Source organism: Trypanosoma cruzi, genomic scaffold, assembly GCF_000209065.1.
Source record: "Trypanosoma cruzi strain CL Brener 1047053516457 genomic scaffold, whole genome shotgun sequence".
Lineage (NCBI taxonomy): Eukaryota > Euglenozoa > Kinetoplastea > Trypanosomatida > Trypanosomatidae > Trypanosoma > Trypanosoma cruzi.
In genome coordinates this window covers 31,074-47,165 of record NW_001849292.1, presented here as the reverse complement: position 1 = coordinate 47,165, position 16,092 = coordinate 31,074, and the positions used below count along the sequence as shown (strand labels likewise).

Below are 16,092 nucleotides of genomic sequence, written 5' to 3'. Positions count from 1 at the left end.
TGAAACAGTCAAGGCCCACCGCCTCCAAAGCAGCAAGACGTGCAGTCGGCAACACCACCACATTATCGTCCTTTTAATTTATCCGCGTTGTCAGTCCGTTTGCCCCATCACTGGCATTAAGAATAAGTGCACACCTTCATAGAGGGAGAAGTAAAAAAGAAAAAAGGGCACGATCCCACCGTCCCGCCGCGGGTCAACACTCTACTCCACCCACCACCATCGCCGCGCAGGGGACCGCAGTCACATCGCAGAGTCAGCACCACAATGTGCACCACACCATCGTGCAGTGAACGATAGGCGGGACGCAGCCAGGCATCGCCCCGCTCCATTTTACCACCACTCAAGCGTTGCGTGCCCGCACAAAGTAGCAAACACAATCAGTGTGCACACAAACCCAATCAACACCCTCACCCGCTGAAGCACATTATTCGCATGGAGTGACAGCATTTGGGGACACACCAGCAGTAGCAGAAGGCATGGAATTTCCCTGCCAACCCCCCAAAGAGACACAACAACTCTGCGGAGTCAAGGTGACAGCCCCTCGGTGTTGCCCGCAGTCCACATGGCAGGAAGAGTTCCACGCACGCATAGTTCCAAATCCCTCGCTGTTTGAGTACACAACTGAACAACTAAAAAGTAAGTGCGCGCAAAATGGCAATTACATGCGTGAAATAATCAGCCTGTTTTGTCCAACGGCGTTGGCGAGCGATCACACACAATCCAATCAAATTAGCACGCCGGACAGAATGGCGTCAGCCAATCAATAAAAAAAAAATGCAGAAAGCAGCAGTAATTTGGGTTTGCACCCAAATTCGGGAGCGACGGTGGCATGAAAGTGTGTATATGTGCAAGAACTTTCCTGAGACGGTGCTCCCCAGTCCCGCCGTGCCCTGGCACAAAAGAGCAACAAAAAAGAGGAGCACACTCTCCTAAAAATGAGTGACGGTTGATCAGTCAGCCCCCGCTTCGTCTCACACGACATCCACATATGTGCACCCCACCCCAAATACGTACCTCCCTGAACGCCGCATACATGACGTGTGGTTTGTTCACTCGCAATGTGTTCTTCCTCCCACGAACAACGACAAAAAGGATGGCCATGGAGCAGCTCCACTCAGGGGAGGCAATCGGGGCAGACACGGGTGGGAACCAGAAATCATACCAAAAATAATTTTTAAAAAAAGGGGTAATAACTCCTCCAACCACGGAATCGTGCAATGTTCATCCCTTTCCTTCTATTTTGAAACCTCCACGACAAAAAAAGCGCAACAGACACATGTGCAACACAATATCTTTCGCTCTCCCGTTTTCCATCTTACATCCCATGCGTGTCGCGGCGGTGGTGCCTGCGTTACATCTGGGATGGCTCAAAAATATCAGGCAGCACGCTGTGGGGAGTGGATGCCTGACGAACGTGCCCGCGCTAGTGCCTAACACAAAACGACGTCAAGTAGAAAAAATTATCCGCAAATCAAGCTACCCGTGTGTGGCCGTACTAAAGCAGGCGCTGAGACACATGTGTGGAGCGACGCGAAAGAAAAAAAGAGAAGGAGGAAACAATAAAATAATCCACAGAAGTACATCGATATATATATATACATCTAAAGTAATACGTCATTCCGCATAATTCTTCGTTCATTCTCTTGTTGTTCTTTCTACACAACATCAGAAGTGTAAAAAGTGACAGGCATGCCCTCCCATACAGTCATCGTGGAACAGGAGGGAGAGTCACTGCAGGCACCCGCACGAAAAATAGAAACAAACCAACAAAAACCAACAATCAATGACGCTGTCGGTGCGGAGTCCGATGGGTGGCTGCGCAGCCGCACAGCCGTGGCCCCCACGCCCTCCCTCATGTCAGCCAACAACGCGCACTCACAACCTCCAGGAGATGACGCGTCACAGAAGGGCTTCATCGATTGTTTTCCCTAACGTTTTCCTGAATGCATCCTATGGCCCGCACACCAGCCACCGCCGTCGAGCACGTCCTCATTACAGAGTACAGACATGAAATAGAGAGAGCAGCAGCCCCCATACTCGGTGCTGCAGCGGCGGGCGCAAAACACATGCACAAACACCCATTACGCATCCGCCCCGGGCTGGCGTGATAGTGCGATAATCCGCTGTCCTCGATAATCGATAAAATAAAACAAAAACAACAAATCAATCACCCAATAAATCCATAAATGATGGAAAGAGAAAATATATCCGCCAGAAGCACCCACGTCATGCCGCATCTGCGAGGGCCTTGTGTCTTCTCGCCGCGTGACGGCGCTGTTGGGGGCGAAGCCTTTCCACACTAAAAAAAAGAAGCTGCGCTAATTTTTTCGTCAAGCGGAGCATCTTCACCTGTCCAGAGGACATAATTAATGCTGAAGCTCGCACTGGATGAACGTTCCGGCGGGCGCAGGGCGTCTGAGCGGGTGTCACCAGCCATGGGCTGCAGCGGTGCGGGTGGTCGGTACGAAAAAGTAACGGTGGTGCCTGAGGCGTACGACGATGACGTCATTTCGTGGAGCTTCTGTGTTTTTTCGTCGCTCTCCTCGTCATTGCGCAGCAGCGCCTCCAGCCCTCCACGCCGCGGCTCACGCAGCTCCTGCCAGTGGTGGTCCTCCGCGCACCACACAGCGACGCCGTACACAGCGACCGCAAGCAGCACAGTGGTCAGCAGCAGCACGATAGCCGCGTACGCCCTCGCACCGCCATCGCTCGGCACAAGATGGTTGACCGCGCCGACCACACACAGCGCCGCAAGGAGCACAAAGCTCGCAGTGTGCATCACCGTCAGGAAGGCCGAGCGCATCATGTTCGTGAAGGCAATCACGCCCGCACCCGCAAGCAGCACAGCCGCCATGCAGAAGTACTGGACGTGGCAGCCTCCCACGGGCGACTGCACAGCCGCAATCAGGCCCACCACACACAGCACCGACAGCTGGAACACGCACCAGTACACGTGGCTGCCCTTCATGTTCGTCAGCATGCCGCCGTACATCCTCTGCTGCGCCGTGGGGTGCCAATACCCGACGGGGTACAGCAGGCGCTCGTGCAGCGGCTTCCTCAAAAACTGCCAGTACCTCGTGAAGCTCGCGCCCGTGTGGCGGGCAATCAAGTAGCACACACCAGCAGGGAACGCCACACCGTACAGCACGCCAACGACGCCAATCACGCGGTGCAGCACGCGGGCGTCGGACATCGCCAGTGCGAGCACGGAGCCAAAGAATATGCCGAGGTGCATCGCGTGTGCCACGACGTACGTCAGGCTCGGGAAGCGCATCGCCGCCCACGCGCTCGCCGCGTCCACGCCGCGCCACCGCTGAAAGGCCGCCGTCACACCGCAGTGCACGCACCCGAACACAGCGGCGAGCAGCGCGTTGCCCACCACCATCCACAGCGGATCAAGGCCAGCAAACACCGACAGGAAGTACGGCAGCGCAACGGTGCTCGCACGCTCCTGCGCCGAGGCACATGACATCCTCGCGAACACGCCGAGCGCCTGCATCTCCAGGATGGAGCCCAGCCCGCCGGTCACCACCACGGCAACAGCCGCCGCACCCGCAACAACGCCGGTGATCGCCGAGAGGGCGCTGGCAACAGCAGGCGGCGTGTTGGACGCGATGGTGAAAGACCCAAGCAGCACACCCTTGCAGCCGCCGGACACCGCCGCAGCGTCGCAGCGAATGACTATCGTCTCGTCGACAGCAATGAAGTAACCGCGGTGCACGGGCACAGCCAGCTCCAGGACGGAGGACGGATTCGTCGCGTTGCGCACCCACGTCGCGTTGCTCAGCGTCGCTCCCCGCGGACCGCCAAACCCGCGCGGCCGCGCCGTCGACACCGGCACGAAGCTCAGGTGCGTGCCGAGCTGCGGGTCGCTTGCCCACCGAAACGGCGGCGGCAGCGCCACCATCAGCCGCGTCGGGACGGCGCTCCCACCGCCGCGGATCTCGTTCTGCGTCAGGCTCCCTCCAGCCGCCGTCGTCGTCACGGCAAGCGTCGGGCACGCCACGTCGCTCCACCACAGCGTGCTGCTCACCGACGCCGTCGGCGTCCGCGTGGGCGGCAGTGCCACCGTCTCCGTCACCTGCAGCGTCTCCGTCGGCCCGTAATGCGTCGGACTGTATTGCGTCGTGCTCAGGCTCGGTGTTGGTGTCGCCGTCCACGTTGGTGTCAGCGTCGCCGTGTGGCTCAACAGCTGCATGCCAGGCGTGCGGTTGCACCCGTCCACGTGCGGCAGGTACACCGGCAGGCAGTCGCGCCCGTACCCGCCCTCAGCACAGCGGCAGCGGCACGACCCCGACATCGCCCTCGTCGCAGCGGCAAAGCAGCGCACGTCGGCGTCGCACACGCCACACGCCACGGGGCGGAATTCCCCGATGATGCCGGCGGACCTGTAGTCCATCGGCTGCAGCGCCCGCCCGTTGAGCGTCAGGCACCCCACGACGAAATTTCGGCCGGCGCCCCCAAGAGCTACGGTGCCGTCCATCACGACGGGCCCGCTGCCGGCGTTCCCGTGGAGCGTCAGCGTGCTCTTCACGAGCTCCGCACTGCGCGGGTACGACGGCAGCGACAGAAGCCTGCCGCTGATGCTGTTGCCGCGCGCCGACAGCCACGACCCAGACGCAAGCGACGCCGACCCCCGCAGCACCAGCAGCGCGCCATCGGTCAGCACACCGGCGTTGTCGTTCACTACGACGGCGGACGTGTTGGCCTCCACTCCGCTCTCGAACACCAACCCATGCGCGGCGTACACCTGGCTCCCCGACACGCGCAGCACAGCGCCCTCCAACGCAACCACGCGCGCACTCGCGTACAACGCAACGTCGCCACCGAACACAGCCGCGTCCAGCGCGACACCGCCACCGACAAGCTCCAGCACGGCGCCGTCCACCGCCACCGTTCGCCCACCAGTCATCACAGTCACGAGGGCAACGCCGAACACAACCAGCACGGACCGCACAAGCCGCAGGCCCGACAGCACCAGCCAACCATAAAATGCACACCTACTGAGCGGCTATTCGCCCAGAAATTTTCCACCCCAATGAACCCCCATGTAGACCCTTCGGCGCGGCGGGGGGCGCAGGTGAGCAACGAACAACGGCACACGGAGAAAAATGTCGTCATCGCCCTTTTTTTTTCCCTTTTTTTTTCTAGTATTACCAGCGCGTCTAGCTATACAGTGCCATCTGAGTGCCGAAGAGGTGGTCGAGCAACGACAAAAGTTTCCTGCTATGAAGCAACTGCCATTGAGAGAACTTTCCGAGGCGAAAGTCCTGTTCAATGCCCAGCCGTCGACGCACAGCCAAGGTGCCTGGACATTCTAGAAGCAGATGGTGCAAGGTTTCCTGCGGGCCAATTGGCGTGCTTGTGGAAGCTGGCTGATCCTGCGGCAGCAGAGATCGCCTCCTGGCACTGCTGTTTTGATGCCGTGTGGCGTCTGGGTTGTGTGCGAAGCGACTTCTGTGCTGTGCGGTGCTTCTCCGTGTGGGGAAAACCATGTCACAGAAATCGCATTTGAGCTCGGGAAGCGGTGGAGGATGTTCCGGATGAAATGACCGACAGTGACTGACGAGACCCGAGAATCCCGTCAATGTGGAATCACAGTGCGGACATTTCTCCTTCCGACGGCGTGTGAGGGTCCGTCTCCTTACTGGAGAGACGTCTTCCTCCCTCGCCGACGGGGGAACAGTGTCCGTCCCCGGCGCAGTTGGATCTTTGTTAGAGCGCATATATGCAGACTGTTCCGGTGAGATGTTGCAGAATCGGCATTGGTTCGTGCAATCTCTCACGGCCCAGTATAGTCGGCCCCAGAGCTCAGATTCCCCGCACCTTGCCCTTGCGAGGTGAACCAGTTCCTGACAGTGTAGAACTTCCTGAGTGATCAGGTCCTTACCGCTGAGATCTGATGGCCTTGTGCCGCAAAGCAAGTAGCGATGAGTGTCTTGACAAATGGTACTACGCCACTTGTTGGTGAGCTGGGTAGCAAAACATGTCAGCAGATCCGTATGCCATAAAGGTGCTATTCCTTGCTCCGTGTATTGTCCACTTTCCATAGTCTGCGTCGCATGCTGATCTGCAAGCTCGTTAGCATGTACTCCGCAATGTCCGCAACAAAACTGCAGGTGCACGGACCAGCCGGCACACGTCAGTGTCAAGAGACGCTGCCAGATCTGGTCCTCCGTCCAGTCTGTCTGACTGAGCGGGCCCTTGTTTAGAGCCGCTAGAAGAGACTGACTGTCCGTAACCACAAGCAGGGTTTTACGCCTGTGGCGGATACGAGGAATCATCAGCTTCTCTAGGGCTAGAAGCAGCGCACGGGATTCCGTCCTGTAGCTGCATGGGCGCGCACCGCAGTTTATGCTGGCCTTTTCTATTATCTCCGATGAGTTGAGGGATGAAAGCAGTATTCCAACCCCTGCTGACTTGGGAACGTCGACACCGCCATCGGTCGCAAGTATCCACGAACGATGGCTGTGCAGCGCCAGAGCCTCTTCGCTGACTCTGCGCTTTTCCCTTATCAGCTCCTCTTCGTCAGTTATTGAGTGGTCTATCGGAAGTTCCACACCGATGTTGACCCGGTGAGCGGAGGCCGCAAACCAGGGAGGAATGGAGGTGCGAAAGAACCGCTCTTCGCGTGGTGAGCTCTCGGTGATGCCATAGTCCTTTGTGTATGCGTCTACGAAGGCATATGGCTCGTCCCGAGATAATGGCGAGATGCGGAAACCGGCGCGAGGTGGTGGCTCAGGCGGGGGTCTCCGCATCCAGTCCATCTGGCATGCGCGTGTGTTCTCAAATATTGAGAGCCGCGCGCGCAGGCAAAGGACGTGGAGCGGCGGCATATTAGCCTCCAGCAGTGCGGATTCCGGGTCAACAGTGCTCGGAACTCCGCTGACAATGCGTGCTAGAGTTGCGTACGTCTTCTGCATCTCATTCTTCGCTGAATCCGTCGCTGCCGCCCATATGAGCTCACTGCCATAGCGTAATTTGGAGCACCGTATCCAATGACGAACGTGCGTAGGTCATGTGGCGATGGTCCCGCCTCCTTGTGCGCTATGCAGCGTAGCTACGATATCCGTTGCGAAGTGGCAGCGCATTGCTTGGTGGCCGCCACATTTAGCGTCAGTCGTGGTCGAGATCCATGCCGATAAGCTTCGTAGTTCGCGACGCCCCCATGGTAATGACTGGGGTTTGACATCCAGCCACTACCAGGGGCCACTTTCCTTCGCGATCATCATCTGACTCCGTGTGCGTGGATAGTGTGGACCAAGCAGCTTCACACTTTGATGGGTTGATGGCCAGGCCATTTTCCTGACTCCACGCATGCGGCTTTTGAAGAACCATGTTGGCAGTGGGAATGGCGTCTTCCCGGGACTGTCCCTTAACGATAATAGAGAGGTCGTCCGCATACATGTCTGCTGTGACACCCGCAAAGCTGTTCAGCAGACTGAGAAGTGGGTGAACGTAAAGGGAGAACAAATATGGTCCCAGTACGGACCACTGAGGAACTTCTCGCAGCATGGGACGCCGATCGCTGTGTCTGTGGCCAACTCGTGTCTTCGCGTAGCGACCACATAGAAAGTTTCTAAGCCACCTTCTACAATTCACCCCCGGAATATTAGCCAGCAAGCGACTGAGGACTCGATGGTCTATGGAGTCAAAAGCCTTGCTAAAATCAACCAGCACCAGCAGGGTCCGATGGGGTCTGTGGCGGAGTTGATTGCCAATACCGCTCTTCTTGGGAAGGCTCACCTGGAAATAGTGATTTCTATTATGCACCACTTCGTGTATCAGGTGTGCCAGCCGCATCGTCGTGGTGCGCACACTACGATATGCATACTGGTGGGGGTGCGGCGTCCACACCCAAAGCAACCTCTTCAGTACCATTTTCTCAGCAACCTTACTCACAATGGAAGTAAGGCTGATGGGTCGATATGACTCAAGCAGTTCCGGCGACTTACCGGGTTTTAAGAGTGGAACGATGGTAGCGCGTCTCCACTCAACCGGAATCGTACCGGTCGTCCAACTGTGGTTAATGCAACGAAGAAGGAATCGGAGGCCCTTTGGCGAAATATGTCGCAGTGCCTCACTGTAGACTTCATCCGGTCCGGGGCCTTGCCATACGGCGTATTTCGTAGCGCAGCAAGCAGTTCCGTACGATTAAAAGGTGCATCAAGAGGGGAGTGAAGATGAGCAACTATCCTCGATGTGGTGGCAGCTTCGTTTTTATCCTGTGGCTCAGAACTCGATGAGAGTGAAGAACCTGAAGTAAATGTAGCGGCAGACTCGCTGTTGTTCTGCTGCCTAAAAGGAAAGGAAGAATTAATGTTCAAAGATGCACTCTGTCTGTTGATGCCTTTGGAAAACCTACTGCCTTGTGAGAGGGGTGAAATGGAAGAAAGATGCGATTGAGAGCATTCGCTGCTCTCCTTGCTGTTTTATAAGTGTGTTGACCATCTCCCAATAACATTGATGTGGGAGATGGAAGTGATGCCTTTTTTCGTCCGGAAATGTATTTCCATGCGAGTGGCTCGCCTGGATTTAACTTGCTGATGCGACGTAGATACGTGTTGCGCAAGCGCTCTCGGAGTAGGAGGAAGAATTGGCTCCTTGTCCGTTGCGTTTCCGCCTCACGGTCGGGCGTCGGTAACTGTAGATAGCGGGCCTTGCTGTCGGTAGCAATCCGCTCTGCCTCCATGAGAGTGTCGTCCCAAAGCCTGGGACCGTCCTTGTGCATGCCGCGGGGGCAATGTCGTCGATACGAAGTTATAAGCGCTCTCGTGAAAGCCTTAATGCCGGTGGACTGCTTTTTATAGTCGTATGCCGGAAGTTGTGCGTCGAAGTCCTTGATGAATAAATCCCACTTGTACTTCCCCAAACTGTAGAATATCCTAGGTGCCGAAGGTATGGTATCCTTAAATGCCTGATGCAGCGTAAATGTCAGCATATAATGATCACTAAGCGGCGACACGGAAGCTGACCAATCCGACACAGTAAAATGCTTTGACAATGTCAGATCGATACGGGATCGTTCTCTTGTGCCACGGGCATACGTGATCTCACCAGGGGTGTTAACCAAGGTGAGTCCCGCATCCGTGCACAGTTCTAAAAATTCTGTGGCAACCTCGCTTGGAGAAGTCTCCAAGAATGGCTCCCACTGTGGGTGATGCGTGTTGAAATCCCCGCACAGAAGGAGCGGCGACGAGGCTGGAAGGCAGTTTACTAACCGCCTGAAGGATTGCGTTACTTGCGGTGGTGGTCTCATATAGGCACTCGCTACAATAAGATCACGGTTCTGGTCCAGAGCAACCTGGACCACCACCACTTCAAGGCTGGTGTCATGCTGGGGGATGGTGAGAGGTACACGCTTGGAGCGGAGAGTTTTCCGCACCAGCACCGCCACACCGCCGCCCTTGCCGATGCGCGACTGTGCATAGAGCACATAATCTCCAGTGTGCATGCTGGCGATCTGCTTTGACGACTTCCAAGTCTCCTGGATGGCTATTATGTCTGCTCCTTGCGCCATTAATGTTGCGAGTTTTGACGGCGTGAGGCAAGAAACGTTCATCTGGAGTACTGCTATGGGGCCTGGGTTCTGCTCAATGTCTCCGCTTAGCAGTAGCTTTTGTCGTTGCACGTCACATACGGCACGCAAACGGTATGTATAGCGCTGATAAGCGCCGATGGAATTCAGCAGCGGATGCAAATACCGCTCCGCGGGCAGCCATGTAAATGGCTCCATCTGGTGCCCTTCCGACCCGTTTGTGCGGCGCCTCCTGCCTCTCCGCGGGCAGCGGATGGGCAGCAGGCGCTTAGCTTCCTCTCTAGCAAAGAGTACTAGACCCTGGCACCACGTCGCGGTGGCCGGCTGAGCCAGGCCCCTCCGGCCATCATTCGCCTAGTCGTGAATGATGGCGTTCCGGTTCCCGACCATGTGCGAGATCGCGGGGGCCATCGCGACGTTTATCGTGGGGTGCCGGAGGGAAAAGCCGGGCGCCCGCCCTTCGCGAAGCACGACGGCCACCCGCCGCGGCCGCTTTTTTCTTCTTGGGCTCGCAGCGTGTCGGCGCGTCTTCTCGCCTCGCCGCCGGCGGCTCTTCCGCTTGTCTTCGTGGCGCGCGGGCCCCATTGCCGCTTGCGGCGCTCAAAAAAGTTGCCCCGCCGCGGCCGCACGCGTTTGCGCCAGGACGGTCGCGCGTTCGGGGGTGCGGCCGCTTTCCGAAGACGTTGGCTGGTTTGGTGGCGGTGCTTGGCGGGCAGGGGGTCAGAAGCAACCTTCCGAGGCGGCGCTGTATTGAGCAGGGTTTTCTTTTTGTTGCGCAGCGTTTTCGCTGTTGGAATTTTTTGTTGTTTGTTCGCGGGTTTTGGGGTGTTGCGGGGCGGTGGATCGTTAATCGTTTGGAAGGTGGATGGCGCTCATTACACTTCATTGCTGGTTTGAATTTTTTTTGTTTGTGCCTGTTTTTACTTTTATTAACGGACAAAAAATAACTAATGGTGATCCTTTTAAAAAAAAGATTTCTTTTCTTTCGAAGTGTAGCAGCTTGTGAAGAGAATTATCACGGGAGAACTGGCTAAATTAATTAATGTATATGTGTATACCGTGATAAAAAAAAGCACTTCTTTATGATATTTTTCTACCGTATGAATTCTTGGGAAGAACGCGACTTTAAGGGGCAAGGAAGCGATAGCGGCCGGATGATTTTTTATTTTTATTTTGCCATCCCACCCTAACCCTCTTTTCATTTACCACATCGCGGCGGGGTCTTGTGGTTGGAGGACCCCAAAGTCTGCCACGTCGTAAGTAATAATATTTCAAATCCTAACTGAGGACAAAGGACCATGCTAGTGGTCCACAGAATTCTATATATTGAATGAAAATAAAACATTGAAGCAATTAACTAAATAACCTTTTTTCCCTAACTTGTTTGGTTTCCATAGATTGTCAGGATCCGGCCAGCGGCCCAGAAGATTATTCTGTATTCTTTTTTATCCAGGTTTATTAACGGTGAAACATGGCCATTATATCATCCTTTGTTGCATTCCAACGCGTTGCTGTTGCGGAGGACCACGTCACACCCCCGATGAGGCCGGTGATCGATAAGATGTTGGAACGTCTTCCTCGACACGATACAAAGGTAAGCTATCAGTATGAAGCGAATGTCTACCATTTCCTTGTTGAGAATGAAGTTGTTTATTGCTGTGTTTCAGGCAACCAGTACCAAAATCGCACGGTTTTTGGATTTTTGGTACAGGTTCGTGATTCATTTAAGAGCCAATTTGCTGGAAGTGTCAGTAGATATCCCCGATCTTCTGAAATTACACCTGCTGTTTGTGGTAAATTTTGTGCCACTCTTTCCACCTTGACACGCACATTCAATGAGAACCCTCAAACCGATAAGATTGGGAAAATAAATGAACAACTTGATAATACAAAACAAATTATGCTGGAGAATCTTGACAGATTGATTGATCGGGGCGAACGTATTGAAAACCTTTGTGATAAGACGGGACAACTGCGGGACGAGGCGCAAGGGTTTCATTCGAATGCCAGGGCATTAAAGAGAAAAATGCTTCTTAGGAACATTAAACTTGCCATCGCTCTCATTTGTGTATTGGGCCTTGTAGGTCTGATTGTCGCATTTATGATTTGTGGAGTTGATTTTAAAAAGTGCAAAAAATAGTGTTTTGTTTTTCGCTCTTTCTGCGTATTCCTTTTGTAGTAGATTTTTTGCGTTTGGTTTTGTTGTACTCCCAGAATGTTGGGAATAAAGACATTCAGCTATCATCTTCCTGTTTTTTATTCCATCCTTCAATGTTAAAAAATTTTCTTTTGAATTTTTAAAATCTTTATTTTTATTTTTTATTTTAGCTGTTTCTAAAGTGATAAATGAACGTTCTCACTTCCGAACCTACAAAGTGGGCGGACACCGTAGAATTTTCCATTGATTGTTTGTTTTCATCTCAATCAGCAAGGAATGTTGAAGATGTCTTGTCGAAGGCGTCCACAAGAAAGCATCAGAAAAACTTGTTGAAGGCGGTGGAACCATGTATAACAAAAATGATCGAGAATCCCAACGGCATTTCAATTTTGACATCCCTTGTAAAATATGGAACAATTGTCACTGTTTCAAATGTTACAAGGATAGTTCTGCATTCATGTGAAAAGGTTCTTACCTGCGAAAAGGCGCCCGTAGAGGTTTGTGAAGCCCCTTTGGGTGTTCTTTTGGAGCGTATTCTTTATCGTGAGGATTGCACCGAGGATTGCCGAATGAATTTAATAAAAATATTGAAATCTCTTGACCATTCTCTTCTTCTTGGGTCCTCGGTATTTTTATTGGCCACAGCTCGTTTGATGATTTTTGACAGAGCGTTTGCTGTATCCGTATGCTCTAACATCAAGGCAAAAAAAGCATTTTTTCAATTGTTTTTGATTAAGACAAAAAAAAATGTGGTGATTCGTTTCTGTGAATTGGTGCTTTCCATGCAAGAAAGAAGGGAAGATCTGACGGATTTATGTTCCGTTTTTGTATTTAATGCTCTTCATACCCTATATACTGCGAATTCTTCTCTGCGCCCATGGAAAGAGGTCACAATGCTTTTAGCTTCATGCGGGTGCATTGCCGTTGTTCGGGAAATGGTAAAACTTTTATCAGAATGGCCAGATATTTCTGTTTACTTAAGGAATGATCATTATGCGAAAGTAATTGCTTCTCTCCTAGCTCGAAACCCAGAAATGAATGATGGAATTGTATTGCTTAAAGTGTTATTTCAAAAAAAGGAGGATTTTGATGAAATTATAGCATCTCGAAAATCTTCGCAATTGCGGCTACTTGCAACCATTGCCGAGAAGCCGGCGTATGTGGCGGCTTTGTCAGAAACACTGGGTGAATCCCCCGGGAAAAGGCTTCTTGCTGCAGCTGTTCGCTACCGAAATATTAACAAACCAAAAGCTCTTGCAACCAAAGAGGTCCTTCTTCAGCGAATTGACAAAATACGCTCCGCTTCTGGTGCAATTGGTAGTTTGGATAAAACGTTGAAAAGACGACGTGAATAACTGATAGTAAAGGTAAAAATTACCAATTTATATCTTTTTTTTTTTTTTTTGTTTAAAGTTGCATTTTGAGGAAAAACAAAAATTATTTGTTTGCTTTAGCCTTTTTTCTTTCTTTTTTTCTTGTTATTTAAGGGTGTCTTCTTATTTTTCTCTTTGCTTATTATTATTTTTCCCTATGAAGTTGTATATATTTTAGGATATGAAGAGGTTATTATTTAATTCATCCATTTTCTCTATGGAAAGTGCCTTGCAATGTTCAAGACGTTACAACCTATTGGAGCATAAAACAAAGGGTTCAATGTTCATGAAACATTTGGATTTGTACGCTCGGCGAGATCCTCAGTTGGCGCCATATTTACTTAGGGAAGTGGATATTGAGTATAAAAGGAAATGTCGTAAGGTGTCTTTTTGTATTTGGATGTGCGTATTTACCGTTGTTACGGCTTTTCAAATGCGTATGCAGGGTGAGCAATTGCACTATTTGCGTTTGTATGCGGATTGTGTTCGGGCTGAACAGGATGCGAAAGATGAGGATGAAATTCGACGAAGAAAGGCATTTGTAGCTGTAGTAAATGTTGTTAGAGATGCTTTTGATCGAGATCAAAAATGGAGTAGGAGTGATCATGAAAAGGCCCTAAAAGTGTTATAACGGAGGTGATTTTGACGATGGTGAGAAAGGTTTACAGAGAGTGAGGGCATTTATTGGTGGTTTAACGTGTCTTCAGAAATTCCGAGTACTTTATTAATGATTATTTTTTAAATAAATTTTTAATAAAATAAATTAGACGATGCGACTTTGTCGTTTTTCCATGTCTATTATTGTTATTATTGTCTGAGAGAAGTGTCTTAAAATTGCAATTTATAAAACCTGAATTATGTTGCCCCAAACCGTAAGGCGATATCCTTAAAAAAATTATTTATTGTTTTATTTTATTTGTCTGTATATATATATGCATTTGCATACAGGCGAGGCGCGCTTAGAAAAATGTTCTTTCTAGTTGGTGCAATAGGCACACTTCTGTCAACATTCATGGCGGCGGATACTTTGTCACAGACATTTGGATTTCATCATGCCAATATGGGGAAATTCATGCTATTCGTGTGGATTTCTGCGGTTTTTATGGCTCCCTGGATGAGTAGTATAGAGATGCTGGGATGTCTTCACTGTGTGGCTTTTGTCAGTGCCGCTGCACGATTTGGAGAAGCAGGTCTTTCATACGACTTTGTGAGGATCCCACTTTTAACATTTGTTCCAACTTTTGGAATACTGAACATTTTGTTGAACTACGCATGGCCCACCGCTTGTGAGTGAGTACAATTTTTTTTGGAATTAATATATACATACATATTTGGGGATATATTCCCTTTTATTTAGATGTATTTCAAAAAGTTTGTGGGACGCACACACACAAAAAAAAAAAAAAAGGAAAAGCCATCTTGTTTCTTTCTTCTTTTACTACTGTTTATTATAATAATTATTATTTTGTTCAATTATTAAGGAGAAGCAGGGAAAACAAACATTTTTGTAATAACAAGATGGATTACGCCAGCGCTATTCGACAGCAAGCGGAAGATCTGCAAGATGAATTGAAAGAATTAAATCTTTGGCAGGAAGAGGTTCTGCGGCAAGAGGAGGCAAACAAAAAACGAAGGATTCACCCTGCAAACACAGATGCAATACCACCTGTGAGGGGGACGGTACCTTCGCTAAAAGAGGCTGTTTTGAATTCTAATAAAAGGATTTCCGAAGTAGATCCAGTGAAAAATGCGAAGGAAAAAGGTAATACGTTTTTTCAGGCCGGAAAAATTAAAGAAGCCATAGAGGCATACAGCACTGGAATAGACCTTGATGCTGAGGGAACTGTGGCGCATGTGTTGTACGGGAATCGGGCATTGTGCTACTTAAAGCTAGAGCGATGGGTAGATGCGGAAATTGACGCTTCCGCATGTCTCCGTTTGAATCATAGTTACTCAAAGGGGTACTTTCGTCGGGCTATGGCTCGAAAGCAGCTCGGCAACTTGAGGGGGGCACGCACTGACCTTGAGGCTGTTCTTGCGCTTATTCCGAATGATGCAAGTGCCATTAGTGAAATGAAAGCAATAACGCAGATGTTGCAATTTGAGCGAGAAAATGCTGGTCCTGTTATTAAGAAAAAAAAAGTCATTATTACGGAAGTCGATGAAGAAGAAGAGGGAGAAAATGAACAAAAGGGAGAAACTGATAATAAAAAATCTGGTTCCACTAGTAATGGGAACGAGCCTTTTGAACTGGAAAGAAGAGAGCACTTTCAAAAAGGGATGCAAGAGCTTGAAAGTGCTCGGGAGAAACGACGTCAACTACAAGAATCCAAGGTAAAGGAGGAAGAAGCAAAGCTTAATCAGAGGAGACGAACATCTGCACGAGTGGAAGTTATTGAAGAAGAGTCTGTCGAGGTGAAAAATGAGAGTTCAATTCCACAGGCAACAATGGAGGAGGAAAGGATTAAATCGATGGTTCTAAACTCTGTCGATTCAAAAACCCACCCGTTAAAATCAACTGAGAATGGGCGTGATTTGCAGAACATTGCCCCACGCAGCCTTAGGACATTTTGTAGGTCTTCTAAAGAGACGCTAAAGACACCAAAGTCGTTCACAGAGTTTGAACGGGTGTTTACTGATATCCGAGGTGATGAGGATCTCTGCTGTTATTACATCTCTTTGATACCCCCGGCGAATCTTCGCGCATTATTTGGAAACAATATGACACCAGACATTCTTGTTTGGTTATTGTCTACTGTGAAGCTGCTCCCAGGGAATGTTGCAATTGCCTTTCTTCAAGGGTTGTGTACGATTAAACGGTTAGAGGATATTGCTCTTTTTTTTGATAGTTCAGAAAAGAAGGTGGTCCAGGAAGTTCTTGACGTGATTCGCTCTTGTGGAGCGTCTCAAAAGGATATGACCTTATTTAGAGAAAAATTAAGGGTGGCGTGAAGGTATTGGATAAGGATCTGGATAGATTTGTGCGTGCATATCTGTTTATTTGGGCTTTTGGTGGGTGGGAA

General features: G+C 50.7%; 6 protein-coding genes across 6 annotated transcripts, besides 11 other annotated features; 5 read left to right on the top strand and 1 right to left on the bottom strand.

Moving 5' to 3' along the window:
* Nucleotides 1-980: part of a sequence feature (areas not merged during assembly with more than two copies in the genome that could not be assigned to a particular haplotype) that runs on past the window's edge.
* Nucleotides 981-1,892: a sequence feature (haploid, Esmeraldo-like haplotype).
* Nucleotides 1,893-10,429: a sequence feature (areas not merged during assembly with more than two copies in the genome that could not be assigned to a particular haplotype).
* On the bottom strand, nt 2,300-4,912 carry Tc00.1047053507801.200 (dispersed gene family protein 1 (DGF-1), putative; the record flags this gene model as incomplete). The annotated part of the gene is made up of 1 exon (XM_811228.1): nt 2,300-4,912. One exon carries the CDS (start codon nt 4,910-4,912, stop codon nt 2,300-2,302), a length of 2,613 nt encoding a protein of 870 aa, XP_816321.1.
* Nucleotides 5,139-9,873: a mobile genetic element.
* Nucleotides 10,430-10,917: a sequence feature (haploid, non-Esmeraldo-like haplotype).
* Nucleotides 10,533-10,971: a mobile genetic element.
* Nucleotides 10,918-16,092: part of a sequence feature (heterozygous, non-Esmeraldo-like haplotype) that runs on past the window's edge.
* Nucleotides 11,010-11,678, top strand: Tc00.1047053507801.179 (vesicle-associated membrane protein, putative; the record flags this gene model as incomplete). The annotated part of the gene is made up of 1 exon (XM_811230.1): nt 11,010-11,678. The coding sequence occupies one exon, from the start codon at nt 11,010-11,012 to the stop codon at nt 11,676-11,678; it is 669 nt and encodes a 222-aa protein (XP_816323.1).
* Nucleotides 11,813-11,865: a sequence feature (AT_rich).
* Tc00.1047053507801.160 (hypothetical protein, conserved) lies at nt 11,885-13,051 on the top strand (the record flags this gene model as incomplete). The annotated part of the gene is made up of 1 exon (XM_811227.1): nt 11,885-13,051. The coding sequence occupies one exon, from the start codon at nt 11,885-11,887 to the stop codon at nt 13,049-13,051; it is 1,167 nt and encodes a 388-aa protein (XP_816320.1).
* On the top strand, nt 13,251-13,700 carry Tc00.1047053507801.150 (hypothetical protein, conserved; the record flags this gene model as incomplete). The annotated part of the gene is made up of 1 exon (XM_811226.1): nt 13,251-13,700. One exon carries the CDS (start codon nt 13,251-13,253, stop codon nt 13,698-13,700), a length of 450 nt encoding a protein of 149 aa, XP_816319.1.
* Nucleotides 13,790-13,835: a sequence feature (AT_rich).
* Nucleotides 13,956-13,987: a sequence feature (AT_rich).
* Tc00.1047053507801.144 (hypothetical protein, conserved) lies at nt 14,037-14,363 on the top strand (the record flags this gene model as incomplete). Its single annotated transcript, XM_811229.1, has 1 exon — nt 14,037-14,363. One exon carries the CDS (start codon nt 14,037-14,039, stop codon nt 14,361-14,363), a length of 327 nt encoding a protein of 108 aa, XP_816322.1.
* Nucleotides 14,514-14,536: a sequence feature (AT_rich).
* On the top strand, nt 14,588-16,021 carry Tc00.1047053507801.140 (TPR-repeat protein, putative; the record flags this gene model as incomplete). The annotated part of the gene is made up of 1 exon (XM_811225.1): nt 14,588-16,021. The coding sequence occupies one exon, from the start codon at nt 14,588-14,590 to the stop codon at nt 16,019-16,021; it is 1,434 nt and encodes a 477-aa protein (XP_816318.1).